This window comes from Nesoenas mayeri, assembly GCF_963082525.1.
Source record: "Nesoenas mayeri genome assembly, chromosome: 2".
Taxonomy (NCBI): Eukaryota; Metazoa; Chordata; class Aves; order Columbiformes; family Columbidae; genus Nesoenas; species Nesoenas mayeri.
Genome location: NC_137543.1, coordinates 146,882,843 through 146,901,671, shown reverse-complemented (window position 1 = coordinate 146,901,671; position 18,829 = coordinate 146,882,843). Strand labels below are relative to the sequence as shown.

At 41.4% G+C, this 18,829-nt stretch overlaps 1 protein-coding gene across 1 annotated transcript in view; it reads left to right on the top strand.

The window, feature by feature from the left end:
• The window catches only part of MKX (mohawk homeobox), a gene marked incomplete at both ends in the record, with an annotated part of 46,564 nt that extends 28,285 nt beyond the window's left edge, over positions 1–18,279 (top strand). Inside the window, 2 exons of the mRNA XM_080339526.1 lie at positions 17,950–17,983; positions 18,093–18,279. Of these exons, the coding sequence (XP_080195652.1) occupies positions 17,950–17,983; positions 18,093–18,279 (221 nt within the window). The remainder of the gene's footprint in view (positions 1–17,949; positions 17,984–18,092) is intronic.
• Between the last annotated feature and the right edge of the window lie 550 nt (positions 18,280–18,829).

The following is an 18,829-nucleotide window of genomic DNA, read 5'->3' as shown; positions in this document are numbered from 1 at the left end:
CGAAAACACATTCCTTCTTCACAGTAATATTCATTCCTGAAGCAAGGGAAAATTAGGGGAAATGACTAGTATATAATCGCTCCATCTAAAAACATCCAGCTTAGTCTTGTAAACACATAAACTAGTTCTTTGTAAACAAATGTCTTAATTTTCTTTAAACTGAATATTTAGATGTCAAAGATAGAGAAGCTGGATATGTCAAACACATATGGTTCCTATTGCATCAGAGACTTTCTTAATTTTGGTATTCTAATTGAAAAGACATTTTTGAAAGCATGCTAACTTTACAGAAACTAATCTATCTGACCTTCTGTCTGGTCTAGGTTTTATTTTTCCATCTGTCACCATACTCTGGAAACATCTTCCACTTCAAATGTGCCGCAGTAACAATATCCCTCATGGACTTTGAATTGCCCTCGATACTTCCAGTGCTTGACATGGAAGTGCTGTTTGGGGTAGCTGTTGCTGCGGAGCTGACAGGAGGTTAAAGGGGAGAGAATTAGGAGGAGGAAAGGAATGCAAGTAGGGACTATAATTTATTCAGTAGTTTTTACCTTATACAAAAGGTCTTGTACAAAAGATAAAATGCCCTAGGCTAAATAATATCTTTAACTGGACGAAATTTCTGTCCACATCAGAGAAATACTGCATGTCTGCTTTAAAATATAAGCTATTTTATAAAAGTCCTGGAACAATTACTTGCCTCAGATAAGGCAAAATTTCAATTTGGCATTCAATATATATTCATTTTTCCTCCTATAAATAACAGTCAGAAAACTATTACGTTTACATCTGAAATAGGTACATTTGAAATAGAAAACACATTGGTATTTCAGGCACTGCCATTCGGTTTTCTGCTATTGCGGGCTTTAACTGCAGGTGCGTGCTCGGCAGAGAGCTGGGCAGGCTGCGATGGGGCGGGATGTCTTTGGATCCGAGTCAGAGCCTCCTCTCCAGCAGCACCTGAGCCCTGTGCTGCGCAGGTGCTGGGCTCAGGGCTGCTGCGCTGCGTGAACCAGATGTGCCGCCAGCTTTGCTCTGAATTCTGTGTAAATCCACCTTTCCCAGCCATACAGAATATTTAACAATAAATTGCCTTTTTAAAATCCACTAACGTGTACGATATAAAGTCCACAAAGGTCACAGAGGTCAATTTATTTATTAAATGGAAATACTTGGGCCCAGAACCGTTATGAATCATTTTGGTGTTTTAAGTTCAGGATGTAGAGTAAATTATTCCAAAAATAATGGTAGCCAAATATCATTCCCTCCAAATGTTTGTGTAATATCTAGTTATCTGTGGGCAGATGACTGCTATGTATAATCAGAGGCAGACTTTTGTCAAATTGAGACTAAGTAAACACAGCTGAACACAAGCAAGTTGGACTACAACTTTTTTGAGTTTTGTCAGTGCTGTTATGACCTTGAAAAACGAGCATTGCTTCAGAGAAATCTGCTTTCAATACGGGAGAATTTTTAGTGTTTCAAATTAACAAGTGTTGGTTGGAAGTTTGTTCTGTTTAATTTTATTTTTTTTCCTCCAAATAAATGAAAAGTGTGTATTTGCCCAAAGGAGGGCATCCTTTCTACTGCTTAGAAAATAGGAATGTTTCATAAAGGAACATCCTACACATATCTACTAACAACAGTTGAAGTGCTGTAAACTCATATGAAGCTTCATTATATAATCAGAGAAAATTTAAACTCATCTGAAGTTTCATTATATAATCAGAGAAAATTTTATTTCCTTGAAATATAAATGCTTTTTTTTTTTTTAAATGTGCTGTGCAAGTAAACATAGCATTTAGGCAGTAGATTTCATACTACTACATATCCAGATACTGTTTTCATCATTTTTGAAAAAGTAATACTTCCATTTATGAATTTTGCCCATTTTTCTAAAACGCACTTTCCTACTAAACATTTTCTACAAATCTTATTGAGACGTGAAAATAAACAAGTCTGATTTTATTGACAAACAGGAGTATCATTTAAACCTTAGTTTTAATACGTAGATTTTCTGCTTTCACATTACCAATCATTTGAACAGAAAACATTTTGCTCTCTTGATTTTGAAGATCGCCACAGCATTTGGAGTCTCGAGGAGGCTTTGGACAGAGGTCAAATAGAAGTCTTGCTCAAAAATTTGTCTTTCAGTAATTACACAGAGTCTAATCCATGGCCAATATCTCTATTTCAAGGCACTTCTTTTGAAGGGATATTTTTTAAGTCCTGTACACAAACCAGCTCACGCACCGAATTCAGGGGTAGGACATGTGCACAGCTTTGTGGCCAGGGGAAACTTTCCCAAAGTCCTTGTGCCCTGAACCCACAAGTCATACTTCCCAATCTCCCTTTTTTGGGGGGCAGCAATTACCATTTTCAAGTTTCTAACAAATTCTTACAGCAACAGAAGTTCAATGCCAGCAGCCAAGTGTACACAGCACCTTGAAACTGATGGGTTGCTAAAACGTGGCTTTGACTTTGCAAGCCAAGCACCATCCCAGCAGGTAGCCTTGGATGTTTTTTGAAAGAACTGCAGCAGCAATGTCTTCTTGCTTCAGTTTTCTTTTCCTCTATCATAGTAGCAAAAGTAAAATGAGGATGCAGTTGGAAGTGGGGAGGAGGTGGAAGAGGAAGATGATAGAAAAGAGGATGGCACGACTAAGAAGCTATTTTAATTGAGAATTGCAAACAGTGGATATGCCTATACATTCCTATACATTCCTATACTTTGATCTCTGTACTGAAATGCAGATTTCAGGAACAAAGCAGAAGCTGCTGCTCCCAGATGTGGCTGAACAATGCGGCTTCTTAACATTAACCAAAACAATCTGGAAAAGGTCTTGATGCCAGGATTTTTAGACACCTTGTTGTTTCCTCTGGGCAGCTCCTCCTTGGGGAATGAGGGTGCAAACACTCAGAATGTCAGTGTCCTGGATCTTACTCTGGGATTTCTACTTCACCATAAAGACTATTAACTCTTGTAAAAAATGAAAATAAAACCAGAATGCGCCAGGTGTCATCTAAGCCAATGGAGTTGGCCTCAGGGTGTTTGGAGGGTGCACAGCAGGTACTAATTGCAAAGCTTAGGACCATCCGGCAGGACTTGCCTTGAGTTACAACAGCTTGTGGCAGCCGACTGTGTTCGAGTTGTGAGAGAACAGGGGAGAGAGCCTTGCTGTGGATGGGGCTGTGAGTGGTCAACAGCCCTCTGGGTGTGCTGAGCATCCCTCAAGATGCTCCTCCCTGAGATGGTAGTTGCCTGGGAAGTACTGCCAGGAGGGTATTTTAAAAATATGTGCATCCCCTTCAGTTGGGGCTGGGGTTGGTGGTGTGTGGGTGAGCTGCGCTTAGCAGCACTCCGAGGGGCTGATTTTGCCAACCCCTTGCTAGTTTGTTTGTCTGAAGTAAAACGATGGCAAACAACCAGGTAGAGTGTGTGAGTGCTTTGTGCACCCTGGTGAATCTATACCCTCAAATACAGCGTTTGCTGGTGGTGAGTGGTCTGTTTGCCCACTGTTGTAAGAGAGGGTTGCTGAGTAAAGCAGATGTTGTCCACACATGGGATTTGCCACGTCTGCTTTGCAGACCCTTTGCAGGTCCCCATAAACTTCACGAACTGTGACGTATAGGCTATTGCTCTATGGGAAAGCTTTGGCTCACAGGCAAAAGTAAAAAGTCTTGCAAGATGAAAGAAAAAGCCTTTATTGTTTTAAAAGTGGAAACAGAAGTACTACTAATAATAGCAGCGAGTTAATTAGAGAACATGCACCATTACAGTTCACAGAGCTTAAAACCTTTGTGTGGTAGCTGCCTGGCTTGCGTTGCTGCTCAGAGGCCTCTTCCTCCATCCAAAGGCTCAAATCTAGAGTTGAACTGTGTTGGAGGGATCAAAGCATCTCAGTATTTTTCACCATAGTTATTCCGTAAAAAAAATGAATGTTATTTATGTCTGGAACCATGGCTTCCTGTCTCATTGCTTTTCTCTATAGAAGTGGAAATTCAAGATCTTAATTCTTAAAAGGGACATAAGGATGCAAAGCTATCTATACAAATACATGATTGTTGCAGATGCTGCTTACCCTTAGGAAAGCATCTAAGCAGGCCAGGGAACACACATAAGCAAATTAAAGAAGTGTGAGTTACTCTGATACGAAGTTAAGTTGCTTCCTGCTTAAGTAAAAAGTCCACAGTGATTTCCAGATGCATCTGTGTGAGGAATTGTGTTCTATGAATGCAGATATTTTCGTATTTTTATGCATACATATGTTCCCTCTGATTGCAAACCCTGCTGGGTGAAGTGTTTTGGGTTTTTTTTTTATTTATGGCAACCGGAGGGATGACTGGTTATACATGCTGATAAAGCTTCTGAATAGTTTTTGATCTACAGATCTTTCAAATTATTCAAATTTCATATTTTTTAGAGTATGTCAGTTGGTTTAACCATAAATACCATATGACTTTACCATAAATATGTATGTGTGTTGCTGTAGCAAACTGTTGCAGGAGAGTATTCTCTAATAGAAATCTGACTTCCAGAAAAACATGTACAAGCTAATGTAAAACAAATATGTAGTAAATATGAAATTATTGCCTTCTGCACCTGTCTTACAGATTTTTGAAGCACTCTATCTCTGCGCCAACTTGACATTTTTAAACAAACAGTATTCACCCTGTTTAGGGGAAGAATGTTATGAGGGGCTGCTTTAGACAACGTTGTATTGGATCTTGGAAGCTGATAGCCAGCAGTTCAATTAGGTTTTAGAGGAGTCTTTTGGCTTTAACTGCTCTCAGATTATGTCCACTATCGTGACTTGGGTTATACTGGTCAAGGTGATCAGTGCCTTTTTGGGAGAAATATGTTTAATAGTTCTGGATAATATATTTTTCCCCTATGATAATAACACATTATGCTTCAGTCCAAAGACATGTGTTACTTTTTATAACTCATTATTTAAAATATATGTGTTGTTACTGTCACAATTTTTATTTCGACTATTTTAGTGTAGCTGCTATTTAGGCATAGTTTCCAGTGGCCAGTGTAGCTTTTTCAGGTAAGAGCTGTCTGCAGTGATCTCAGAGAATTGGCATCTTCACTCAGAGAAACAGCCTGGGCATGTTGCCCATGGTTCGAATACTCAGTATTTGAAAGCAAATCTGTTTGGCTTGAAATATTGTGGCTTAGGGTCCTTTACAGCTCAGCAATTGCGTCTTTGCAAACTGCTCTTCCTGGGATGAATGGCAGGGTTTGAATACGCCTCGTTGTTATGCAGCATGTCCTACAGCTAGAGGAGCCGAACGGAACAATAATAATCTCTGCAGAGTGAGATTTACAGAAGCCCCCAAGTTCTTAAGATTGTGCTGTTCCAAGAACTGCAAGCAATGTACCAAGGTCAGGATGAGCTAATAAGCCCTGTCTCCCAGCAGCAATCTTTGCTATGGTACAGGTCCATTAATGTGGCACAGCACTGCTGCCACCGCTCAGGCAGAGTGCCGTGCCACGTGGATACACGATGCCCTGCTACGTGGTGTATGTTTACTCAAGCGTGCCTTGTGTCTGAGGCCCCGAGTGCTGAGAAGTCTGAATTCAGTCCCGTGTTATCAGTTGATGATGCTTCCCTGCTGGTTTCTTGAAAATCGCTGTCTCCAAAAGCAGCAGCGTGTGCTGAATAACAAACCCCTTCACATTCAGACTCCTCAGGTTTGGGAACGGAGCCAACATTCTTGAAGAATGATTTAGTGGCCAGTAAACATCTGCAAAGTCTGTAAGACTGTCAGAAGCAGTAACATTGAAAGTAAAGATCATATCAGTAGCAATTCCCCTGTCCTGACAAGGCATTCAGTGAAAATATTTGTTCAGTCATCCTTGCTCTCATTCCCGTTATCACAGTTTCTCATGTTTTGCCAAAAGAGCAATTCCATCGTCTTTCACAAAGCTGTTCGCATCCAAGGCCTTTGCAGTGTTAAATACCGGCCTACTACTGTTTCAGGACCTCCCACACATGCTTCTTCGGAGTGCAGGAGCCTCATCTGTCTTACGCAGACTCTGCAGCGAAGGGCTCTTACAACTTTCAATTAGTGAGCATCTGCAGTGTTCAGGTTTTGCTGCTCCTTGAGGATTCAAGCTCAGTCTGGCTGATTTATTACACTGCACCAATCTCCATGGTAGTCAGGATAGTCTTGGAGCTCTTCTAAATACAATTTTCTTGCAGAGTCAGAGTCATTGAAATTGCACTGTGCTAGGACTGAAACCATTTGCAAGTACAAGATGATGTCTGGAGAAGGACGAGCTTCTTCAAAACCTCTTTGCAAATGAGTACAACTTTCTGAATAATTATGGGTACTCAATTCTTCTGCTCCAAGAGCTTCACCCTTTTTGCCTGGTTTGGTGCACAGCCTCTCGCTTGGTGAATAGGGAAACTGAAAACACAGCCCTTCTTGAGATACCTCCCGGTTAACTAGAATCTCAGAGGGCCTGTTCATGAGGTGTCTGGGGATATTTGTGTTTGGGAAGAAATCCTGTAATGGAAATAACAGTGCAAGTTGTGGTGAGCAGGAGCATGAAGACTGCAATAGCTTCACAAGGGAAAGCAAAGGGAGCAGAACTAAAAACTTGACACACAAAAAAAGGTAATCAAACACTAAAATCATTCTTGTGCAACTGGAGGTGAGAATAATCCGTGGGCAACTATTTCCCCTGCAGTTTACTCAGCAATGTTTCTTTCTGCTGGTTATTCTGTATACAGCCAGGAGTGTGTGTGACTACATGTTTCCGTTTAGATTCTTATAATTCCTCAGGACGCTGAATAATGGAGAGATACTTTTCTGATGGATAAGAACCACCCCAGTTTGAAAGAAGCCTCAAAACCCAGTTCACATCCTCACTGGGGGCTCGTTGCTACTTATCTGCTAGCAAAGCACTAACGTGAACACAGCTAAGCATCTCTCAAGGCAGAATGATTAATTTTATGATGTACTGTTCCATGCCATTTGATAAGTTCTCATCCTTCACAAACTTTAGTAAAGTTGTTTCCATAAGATGTCTGTAGAATTTCACAAGTAGAGAAATAAGGCACCAAACAATTGCAATTTGAAGTCACTGTAGATACCTAAGACCTTGTGGATGCTCATGATCTTCACACATTCAAAGCACAGCTCCTATTGACCTCATTTGCACCTACTAGTGCTCAGCTCTGCTGAAGATGAGAGCCTGGGCTCTCAAATTGTAGTCGAGAGACTGGGGAATGTACTATGGCATCTGTGAAAACGTTGGTTAAAACAGCTCGTCCAGCCCTCCACACAAACCTGTAGTAGAAACAGAGCCACTGTCAGTCATTAACATTATTTACTTGGCATTGTTGGATCCATCTGACTACCTGTTATCTTCTTGTGTTCCCCTCCCACAACAGCCTTGCAGCTGCTATGCCACGGCTCTGAAGTTGTGCAGGGAAAGGTCTCAGCTGCTGCTCCAGGTTCAGCCCTGGAGCAGGTCCATCCAGTAAATACCACATGTGATTGTGCTGCTGTATCACATAGTACACTTAGTGGGAAGGCAGACTCCTTAGACATTCCCATTTTTATGCACACATCAGATAGAAGCAAACACATATATATATATGAATACATCTGTACCTCCTAATAGATATAAATAATTTTTAAAATTTCACACGCGATCCATTCATTTGCATGATCTGTTGTGCAACAGTTGTCTGCGGTTATCATGGAGCAGTTTTGCAACCTACAGCCATTTGTAGGGCTATTTGACTCTTGGAGCCCTGTATATGCTTATGCACTTCCTTACAAGCTGCTGGAATTCTTTATGCTAGTGACTGCATGGAGCACAATAACTTAGATACCTGCGGTTTAGTATTTGGGCATAAGTATTGTGCACATCACAGTAACCCATGCAGTAGATGGAAGCAACTACATTTGAAAAGATCATATTCATCTGTCTCTTCTTTATCTTACAGGCAAGTGAAAGAAACAGTGAATTTTCTCTCCCTGACAGACTTATCCGTTCTTTAGCTGCTGGCTAAACATGCCCTGGAAATCAGTTCTGGCACTCACTTAGAAGTTCCTCCACTTGCCTGAAAATACAGCTCCTTGTAATTTAAATCGCCTTTGTGCAGCATGTGCCATGTCTGAGCCTGCTGGGCTCCCAGGGGCCGGAGAGGAGCTGGCTTCTGCGAGCAGGGCCGCGGGAACCGAGGGGCACGTTTCTCCAAATTCTGCAGGAGGCTTCTGAAAGTATCCTGTGTGCACACATTCATATCATAACATTACACCGCATATGTAGGGTCTGCTCCCAAACCCACAGCCAACTAGCATAACAAAATCAGATTTTACTGCTGTAGTGTCAGCCTGGGGTTGAAATATGGCTTTGAAACCCTCCCTTTCACCCCACTTTTTTAATGAAAAACAAGCGGGCTGGAGTGTAATAGTGCTTACCCTGGCTGCATTTGACTTCAGCTTTTTACTTTTAAAGCCTTATTTTAGGCTTTAAGGGTTTCCAATTAAACTTTTTAGATCCAGAGTGAAAGCCTGAACGTGCCTGCCTGCACAACAGTGAGATTCCTGGGTGGGAAAAGGATATTTTTTTATGAAAAATAAAGAAAATAAACACAGTGGTACATTTTCTCCCTTCATACTCCTTATTCTTCTTTTTCCTAATGAATCTTAATTTGCCATTTTCTCTTTTCCTTTTTTCAACATCTTCCAGCCCTTTCCTTTATTTTTTTTTTGTTTGGTTTTCTTTCTTGCTCTTTCCTTTCTCTTTTCTTTATTTCACGCTCTCCTTTCTCTGCTGCCTAACTTGGCTTTCACTGTTAACCCATAATGGTTTGCAATAGGAGGACTACTTCATCTTTTCAGTCAGCACAGCACATGCTGTAAATCCCTTTCTAAATAACACCAAAAAAATGAAGCCTAAATCAGATATTTGTTTATCCATTATGAAATGCATGAGGGAGACTATCGCCAAGGAATCTGACAACATTACGCTGTTAGTTACATGCCAACTCAATGAGTAAAGATTTGGTTCCAGTCAGCTTTGCAGCAAACTTGAAAACAACATAATACCATATAACCGCCTGTTCGTTAACAACTCACCTTCAACATTACACAGCCCTGACTCCCATTATAAGCTCTACTAAAGTCTGGCTAAGAAAACAAGTCTCACATGGTGTCCTGCATCTCACCAAGGAGAACACACTGTCACTGGTCATGGGAAATTTAGAGCCAGTTGTGACAGCACGAACAATGGAGTGATTTACACCAGGTTTGTATCTACTTTGCTAACTCATAAATTCTTCCATGCAGGTGCACAGCCCAAGACTGTAAGGCCATTTGCACCATGCCTACTATTATGCGAGGCTTTCAGTGCACTTATTAATACGAATGTTAATATAGACCTGCAAACTCAATTCTCTTTTATGGTTTATAAAATACACCTATCCCAGTCTCTGTGGGCATGTACACTCATTTTATAAAAATCACATGTATTAAAATGTAACTAGATGCCTACTCCCACTTCAGCAGGCTCCAGGCTACACAGGAGAAAAAAAAATCTTCAAGTTCCCAGATATTCAGCAAAAATACTTGAGAGGTACCAGCCCATCATAGTTAAATCTTACATCTCATGTTTTTTCACAAGAAGTACATTTCAAATAACGTTTTCCCTGGAAAGGCTTGGTCTGAAGAGTGATGACAAAGGGATATTTCCAACATTGGCACGACCCAACCTATGGGTCTTAACAAAAGAAGTCAGACCAGTGCTAAAGCTCTTCCTGGAAAAAACAAAACAAAACAAAACACTGGATGAACAGGGAAAAATATTCACTGTAGCTGTCACTGTGAACATAAATTGTCATTGTGCACTCTGTTCATCTGAAAGGACACAACAGCTGATGACAGGCCAGTCATTATATTGGGTGTCATTGTGGAGCCAAAGAAGTGAAGTAATGGGGTTGTGAGGGTGGCTTCATTACAAGCTGCTCCATAACATCCTCCTGGAAGAAAGAGAGATCAGTAGTAAATGACAGCTTTGCTGAAAGGGAGTTTTCTCTAGAGCCTGGGCCCAGAGCTTGTTGCTGCAAGTTTCTGACAGCTTTCCTCCTCCTGCCCAACAAAAGGACATGGTAATAAATCTTTGTCAGTAGAAATCTGGTAGCCCCTTGAGATCTGACCAGCTGCAGTTGGTATCACACATACTTGCAGGTCACGCTGCCTTACCATGTCTGCAGCCACAGGTCACCTGAAACTGAAACGGGGACTTTCATCCCTCCACCAAAAGGCTCTGCTGCGCAAGTACTGCCAGTCCTGGCTGGGTAGATTCACGTGGACCTGCCCAGACCTGCTCTGGCAGAAGTGGCTTCACAAGGAACAACACTGAGTGGACCCTGTGTGAAGATGGCTCAGGGTCTGCAGTAAATCAACCGCCAGGACAAGTTTGGGAATGTTTCTGTAGGAGACTCTGCGGTTTGGAGTGTCTTCCAGCATGAGTTTTCCTGTATGTGCTTCTCTGTAAATCATCCTTAATAGGCCTGATCTCTGTGAGGAAACCTGGGAGGGTGGTGCAAAAGGAAAAGGATCTTAAGAGTTACTGTGCTGGATTGCAGAAATCCCATTTATGTCTAGAAAGTCTTTGATAGTGTGGGTCTCTGGTTGAGTGATATTTGCGTTCAGAAACTCTTTCATATGTTCACATCAGGTTCAAAATGGGAGAACTCCCAAGCGTGAGCATGGGAAGGCCAACTCCATCTTCCTCCAGTTCAAGCTAGAGGAGGTTTGCTGTGCTTGGGTTTTTCAAAAGGTGCTACAGTCTTTGCACTAAGATGAAATGACATTTCTTGTAAGAGGAAAGGGCCTGGTCTGGTGTTCTGGGCTACAATTTTCCCTCCCTTGCACTGCTGAGCAATCCGTGCTAAGCCACCTTCCCTCCCCAGATGTGGGTAAATGTTAGCGATGTGTGATTCGTGGCTTAGTTTGGGATCATTTGAGAGGAAAGGAGCTGCGTCAATGCAGAAAAGTACAGGAATATTAACTCCAGCTACCCCAATTTTGTTCTTGGAGAACCAGAGATCTGGAAGTTGTATGTGCCCTGCAATAGTGGTTTGGAAAATACTAGAGTGAAGGAGTGTGTGTGTGTGTGACCTACAGAAATACTTCATCTCACCACTAATTTACTCACATGTGTAAACTTCATTTTTCATTCAGCTGCTCCAATTTATTTCCTGTTCCTCCCTCTTTTTCATCCTCTTACTTGTTTTGAAAATGCTGGTCAACACATGTTAAGCCAGAGTCTCCAAAACCAACAAAAGAAAGTTCAGGAGAGGCAGAGAGAGAAACAGCTGAATAACGATGCCAATTTTTAAATGAAGATAAGTTATACAGGACCTTTTACTGAACCAACAAATATTTTATAGTGTTCACCATTTGGGGCCAGCAGTTCTTTTTTCCTCTCCATTTTGAGGTAGAAAGTGTGTAATTCATCAGGAATCTGTACATGTTTAAGTAGCTTCAAGAAATATTATGGTCATGTGGGACTGACCTACTGTGCCTTGACTTCTGTGTCCATTTTTTTCCCGACTACATAATGTTCTGTACCCTTCCTCTCTGTCTCATTCCCTCATTCACACATTCTTTCCCCTGTTGGTTTCAAGCCATCTTTGCTTTGTCAGTGTTACCTGATAACACAAAGCAGGGTTTTAAGCCAGTTTTGCTGTTTGGCTTGAGCTGTATAAAACATCGAGCAGGGGAGCAACGTGGATGTTTCTTGGTCCTACGTAAGTGGTTGGTCTTTCCTTTGCTGTTCCCGGCAGTGCCTTTAGGTGAAGTCAGTTCATCACCACACACGTGATATTCTTAGGTCCAAACAATAAAATGTAACTGTAATTAACATTATTCAGCACACCCCCGAAGTCATCCAAGTATATAAAAGTTATTAGTCTGGACTCAGCGAACACTAAGGGTCTGAATTGTTCTGAAATATTCGAATGTGCCTCAAGCACCGTGTAGTCAGAGAGTGTTTGTATTTTGTAAATTTGAGTAGGAATATGTGCTACGGCATTGTCGCTCTGGCTTTCTTCTCTAAGGTTGGATGCAGTACATAAAAAGGCAATGTGTATGTACTTAGATGTATATCTTCTTGTGAATTATTTGTATATTATTTGAACAACAGTAAGGTGTAATGGCAATATACTGGAGGTAAGTGATGCTATTGTCCAGTTTACGGATGGTTTGCCTGCAAGAACCATGGGGTTTATTTTCTTTGAGTGGGCTTTTCTGATAGCAGAAGAACAAAAGAAAATCTGGAATATTCTGCTCTTAAATGCATTTGAAATGGTCAAAGTATTGCCTAGGCATGTTGTCTTTGGACTTCTGAGACTCGTTTCCATCTCTGCTAAAATGGTACTTCAGACTACCTTGCAAGAGAGCTGTCAGGATCAGCCAATGAATATTTCTGAAGAAATTTCGTGGTGAAAAAAAAATAATGTATGCTACACATATTATTAATAATTATGTGTGTCCTGAAAAATCCCATACTGTATCACAAAGCTGGTATTGTCCAGTGACTACACTCTTGGCTCTGCATGCTACAGTAAACTGTATACTGAAAACTCCTACTAATGGAAAGGTATACAGGATTCCATTGGTAAGTGATTTATAGTGACTTCCTATTATAAACAAGAGAGAACAAATATCCCGCCTTGCTGGTTTCTTTGGGCGGATGGTGAGAGCAGAATGAGACATTCCTGGCCAGGCAAAAGCTGATTCTTTGGATGCTTGCAACTAACTGGGAGCAGAATGAAGCACCAGAAAGTGAGATGTAAATGACAATCCCTAATTATAAATGATTGAATTTCCATTTTCCTAGTACTTAAAACTTTCCATTTTTAGAGCAAAAAACCACTGTTTTAAGTAGTTTCCAAACTTCCAACAAAAAGATATTTCCAATATTTAATATTAAATAGACTTCACTATAGATAGTTTATTTAGGAAGGTTATTTGTGCTGGCCAGTGGTATGCTGTTGATAGACTTCAGTGTACACCCTATCAAATAAGTGTTGAGAACAGCATGGAATATAATAATGCATTGGCATTGACTTTCTCTGGTGTCACTTGACACATCGATCTAAGGTTGTCAAGTCTGTAGTGTTGAAATTTGTGGGACAGCCTACCTTGATCCAGCTTGTGAGAGGACCACACTTTTTCAGCAGAGACCAGAGGTGGCTGCTACCTAAGGTGTGTTAGATTAAAGTTAACCACAGTGCTTGGAGGGGGCAGCTATGGTGCCTTCGTGGTACCTTGTAAAATGTGCTGCCTCTCATGTAGTGAGAGGGGGCTCCTAAGTGAAGGGCCAGGTCTGCCCATCAGTACTTGCTCTGAGCTGAGTCCTTACCTGAGGCTACTCAGAGATACTAAGTATGCTGCACCATTTTTCCTTTATTTCCATCACCATTTCTGGAGTCGTTACCCAGTCCCAGTGCCATTTCCTCATTGCCTCAGAGAAAACATCTGGGAACATGTTGTGCCATGGTCAAGAAATCGAACACTTTCCATATTAAGAATTCTGTTCTTTGATAATATTAGTGAAACAGTCTCACCAAAATGTTGCTTTTACAGTTGAAATATACTACGGAAGTGTTATGCAGATAGGTCAAATATCAAAAGCTTTAATTATCAAAAGCTTTAGTTCGTATTATGGTCATGAGTAGAGCAGGTAAATTGCAAAAGATGAAGAAAAAGCAAAGCGTAGAACAAGATTCACTGTTGGTTTTTGTTTTGTTTTTGTTTTTTAATTGATAAAATTTTGCCATCTACGTTCCCTCTCTTGTCAGTGAAGAGCTAGACATGGCTATACTACGATTCTTCCAGGCTGAGCTAAGCAGTTAAGGCTGTAGTTACACCAGCAGTTTGATCTGTAAAGGAGAGATATGGTCCTCCCTTCATTCAGCTCACAGCTTATCCATGTAGGTGATGATGCTACCTAAAGGGAAACAGTGGGAGGTGGTGGCTGTAGAAGAGAGCTTTGTGGTCTGGTTTTGCAGCAGCACTCAAGGGTGTTGCACTGTGGTGTTAGGAGAGCTGAAACCGTTTATTGGAGGACATCTATGTTGTTTGTGAATATAGTCTGGACAACTAGCCTGGATAAAGGTATATGGCTTAGATGGCAGGTTCATGGCAAGTGAGGTGAACTCTACTCTTCCTTTTGAGTTGGAACAAATTGGTTTGACCAACAGGACATCAAGGAAAGCATGAGGAATGGTCTTTGTCTCTCTCAATGTGGTTATCCCCATACACAACAGGGTGCTAATACTTATTTCCTTCATTTAAGGGCTGTTCAGACAGATGGGAGCTGCTTGGATGCTATGGCAGTGCAAACTAGGATATGCTGTAAGAGGTTTGATGTAGCAGAAAAGGATTTTTGGCAAGAAAAAGGGGGCCTGTGCTTTAGAATGATGGATTTTCAGACTTCATTGTACTAACACGCTTTTACAGCAGTTATTAGCAAGAGCTTTGCAAATTATCAGTGATGGTTTTATTGTAACCCAGTTTCGAGTTTCGTTGACATAGATTATTTATTTGGAAAAAAAAACACCAAACCATAAAATCTGAATGGAACTTAAAAAGACTTGTAATTCAAGAAAAATCTTCAGCAAAGTTGAAGAATGCTCTTTGCTCCTGGATTTTATTTTTTAGCTTTGCTACTGCTTTTATGTAGCATGGGCAAGCTGCTTGCTTTTAGAGCTGGCTAAACACCAGTAAAAAATATTTGCAAATACTCCTTCAAATAAACGCTGGAATTGGAATGTGTGTCACCATTCACACCTACTTTCCTTAGAAGTTTGTACAAGCAATTTTTTTGTTCATACGAAATATTTTCCAACAGCAAAAGAAACTGACAGATGCTTGAGAGAGGTATATTTATAGCCAGGTTTGCTCTGGCAACAATGTTCTCTATTACTTGCCATTTCCATTTCTATACCTACTGACCTATTCAGTCCTAAGCCTCCTCTTTAAAATTCTATTAAAAAAAAAAAAGCAAAGCTAAAAAATTATTTGTAACTACAGCATGAAGAAGGAGACTTCTGGTGTAATTCTGTACCCCTCTCTGGATCAAATGGCTTCTTTTTTCTTGGTTGCCTCTCCTCTGTTTAGGTTGAGTTTCCCTCTCTTGAATCCCATTCGAGCATTTATCTAGGAGAGCTTAAGAGATACTGATTTAAGATGTGCTCTGTTGGAACAAACTGTAAACTTTGGTCACTTGTAGACATTTATTTATAAAGCTGATTTGCAAAAGGATGGAGGCCTGCTAAGTCACACAGCTTGGCAAACATCTGACCTCTGAAATAACAGCTGGTCCACCTACATTTCTTTGGTGAGACTGTTGTCTTCAGTGATCCCCTCCAAGTGCTGGGGAGGGTGGCTGGGCTGAGCCAGCCGATACGTGTTGGCTGGAGGAGAAGATGGGTTGCTGGTCAGTGCTGGGCAAAGTCTCTTGTCAGTGAAGAGCTATCAAGAGTTGCAATGAGCTTTGGGACCTATGCCACTGGAAGTTTTGTTTACAGAAAACATCGACTTTTAATTAATAATCTGATGGAAATCTAGCAATAAGGTTGATTTTTAGTTGGGAACCCAGCTTCATAAGGAAGGGCATTACTGCATGAGATTTATGCTGTGTTTAGGGGCTTTTTGGGCCCTGTATTCATTAGTGCTCATGCTGGTGGTGTTTCTTTTGTTTGAGTGGTTCTCCATAGGCATTGCAGTTAGGCATCCGTTTCTTGCTCCTCTATGAAGTGTTTCTGTGTCAGAAGAGCAAGCCAACTGAATAAAGTTTATACATTTCTGCCTGGTAAATATTTCTGGCTTCTCTGCAACGTGAGGACTTCATGAATGAACAAATGTGACTCTTGATGGGGAAGTGTAGATTATGCCCATGATGCAATTCCATCTTTGCAGGCTGGGAACCAGGTGTGCTTGTTGCTTGTGTCAGCAAGCTGTGACGGGGTCCCAGCCTGGGCAAGGGGTGCATTAAAAACCACACAAATCCTGTGCGGGGGGGTGAAAGTCCTATTTTTAGTGCATACAAGAAGGGCATTCACTGAAGGGCAACGAAGCTGATTTTTAAGTTTTGCAGTTTCTTATGTCCTGCAAAATATAGGTGACCCTCCAAGACCAGCTTTATTCTATCACCAAAATAACCAAAATACTTTTTCCCAGGCAGGACTGGTATGGGGTGCACTGGGCAGGGTACAGCACCAGTTCTACCAGTGGAGTTCTGGTGAGACTCAGTGCGGTTCTGCCTCACCAAAGCCTTTTTCTGTAAGGTCTTGTCTTTGGGAAACGAGAGAGGTGCCCGAGGAATGGAGGAAAGCAAATGTCACTCCAGTCTTCAAAAAGGGCAAGAAGGAGGACCCGGGTAATTATAGACCGGTCAGCCTCACCTCTGTCCCTGGGAAAGCAATGGAACAGCTTATCCTTGGTGCCATCTCAAGGCATATCAAGGATAAAAGGGTTATTAGGGGCAGTCAGCATGGCTTTACCAAGGGTAAGTCATGCTTGACCAACCTCATAGCCTTTTATGAGAATGTAACAAGGTGGATGGATGATGGCAGAGCGGTGGATGTGGTCTACCTTGACTTCAGTAAAGCCTTTGACACAGTCTCCCACAGCATCCTAGTTGCTAAGTTGAGGAGGTGTGGTCTGGACAATAGAGTAGTGAGGTGGGTTGCAAACTGGCTTAAGGAGAGAAGCCAGAGAGTGGTAGTCAATGGTGTGGAGTCTAGTTGGAGGCCAGTATCTAGTGGGGTGCCTCAGGGGTCAGTACTGGGGCCAATATTATTCAATATATTCATTAATGATTTAGATGAGGGAATAGAGTGCACTATCAGCAAGTTTGCTGATGACACTAAGCTGGGAGGAGTGGCTGACACGCCAGAAGGCTGTGCTGCCATCCAGCGAGACCTGGACAGGCTGGAGAGTTGGGTGGGGAATAACCTAATGAAATTTAACAAGGAAAAGTGTAGAGTCCTGCATCTGGGCAGGAACAACCCCAGGTTCCAGTATAGGTTGGGAAATTACATATTAGAGAGCAGTGTAGGGGAAAGGGACCTGGGGGTCCTGGTGGACAACAGGATGACCATGAGCCAGCACTGTGCCCTTGTGGCCAGGAAGGCCAATGGCATCCTGGGGTGTATTAGAAGGGGAGTGGTTAGTAGATTGAGAGAGGTCCTCCTTCCCCTCTACTCCGCCCTGGTGAGACCACATCTGGAATGTTGTGTCCAGTTCTGGGCCCCTCAGTTCCAGAAGGACAGGGAACTGCTGGAGACAGTCTAGCGTAGGGCAACGAAGATGATTAAGGGAGTGGAGCATCTCGCTTATGAAGAAAGGCTGAGGGAGCTGGGTCTCTTTAGTTTGGAGATGAGGAGACTGAGGGGTGACCTGATTAATGTTTATAAATATATAAAGGGTGAGTGCCATGAGGATGGAGCCAGGCTCTTCTCAGTGGCAAACAATGATAGGACAAGGGGTAGTGGGATCAAGCTGGAACACAAGAGGTTCCACTTAAATTTGTCCTGTGCGACCTCACCTAGGCGTTCCTGCTCCAGCAGGGCGATTGGACTAGGTGATCTTTTGAGGTCCCTTCCAATCCCAAACATACTGTGATACTGTGATACTGTGACCTCCCCACAGTATTTTTTTTTTGAAATGTGCCCTGCTCCAACCTCAGTGCAGATTTGTCCAGGCAGATGCTTGTGTGAAGCTGACCCTTAATATGTGTCCAAACAAAGATTTTATTGGGAAATCTGGTATCAATTTTGTTATTAATCTTATGTTATTTTTTCCATGTACCTATTACATGAACTTGGTCATTTTAAAAACTATTAAGAGAAAGTAGACGTCTTCTTTTTTTTTTTTTTTTTTTTTTCTATTTTCTGTTTTCAGAAGCTCTGGAGAATGGACCAAATAAGTGTGAAAGGTGAGTAAGGAACTTCACAGTTTTCCAAAATTATTATTATTATGGTTCTCCTGACATCATGTAGCTATGTAAGCTGTACCTGTAAATATTTGTTATTACTTGAATCTAGCGCAGCTAACAGAAAAGGAACCAGCAAAGATGAAACATACTGGAAGGAGATCAACGCAGCTATGGCCCTAACGAACCTTGCCCAGGGGAAGGATAAACTGCAGGGAACTACCAGCTGCATCATTCAGAAATCATCACATATATCAGAAGTAAAGACTGTTAAAGTGCCGTTAGTTCAGCAGTTTTAAGAGATGGATCCTTTTTCTTTTTTCCTGTCAAACAGACATTTTCCTCTCAGCATTGGTTTTTAGCAAAATCAGATTCACAGATATGAGGCAAATGTGGAAAATAGACCCCTTTTACAGTTTAAAAAAATAATGTTCCTTTCTGACTCAGACGTTTTCATTGTATTAAATGAAATGTTCAATTGCTTCTATAAAAGGCATGTAAATTATAAACCCCTCTGTTTTTATCAAAACATTAACTTATTTTATGTTAATCAAAGTGCGCATAACATGTTTGCATTGCTATTACAGTAAGTGCCTTGCTTTCAAAAAATAAGCTATAACGTGGGCATAGTATTACAGTATTATGCCTCAAAATGACAATGCCATAATGCTTAAACTTTGTATATTATTCCAAGTGGGCTTAAGCAGCCTAGGGCTAAACACATTACTGCTGGAAGCCCTGGAGAATTGTGCTTATTTGACTTGTACAAATTGACGAGTCTTAATGAAGTTGTTACATCATTTTCTCTCTTTTTTTAATCAACAGTGTTATAAAAATTGTACAGTATGT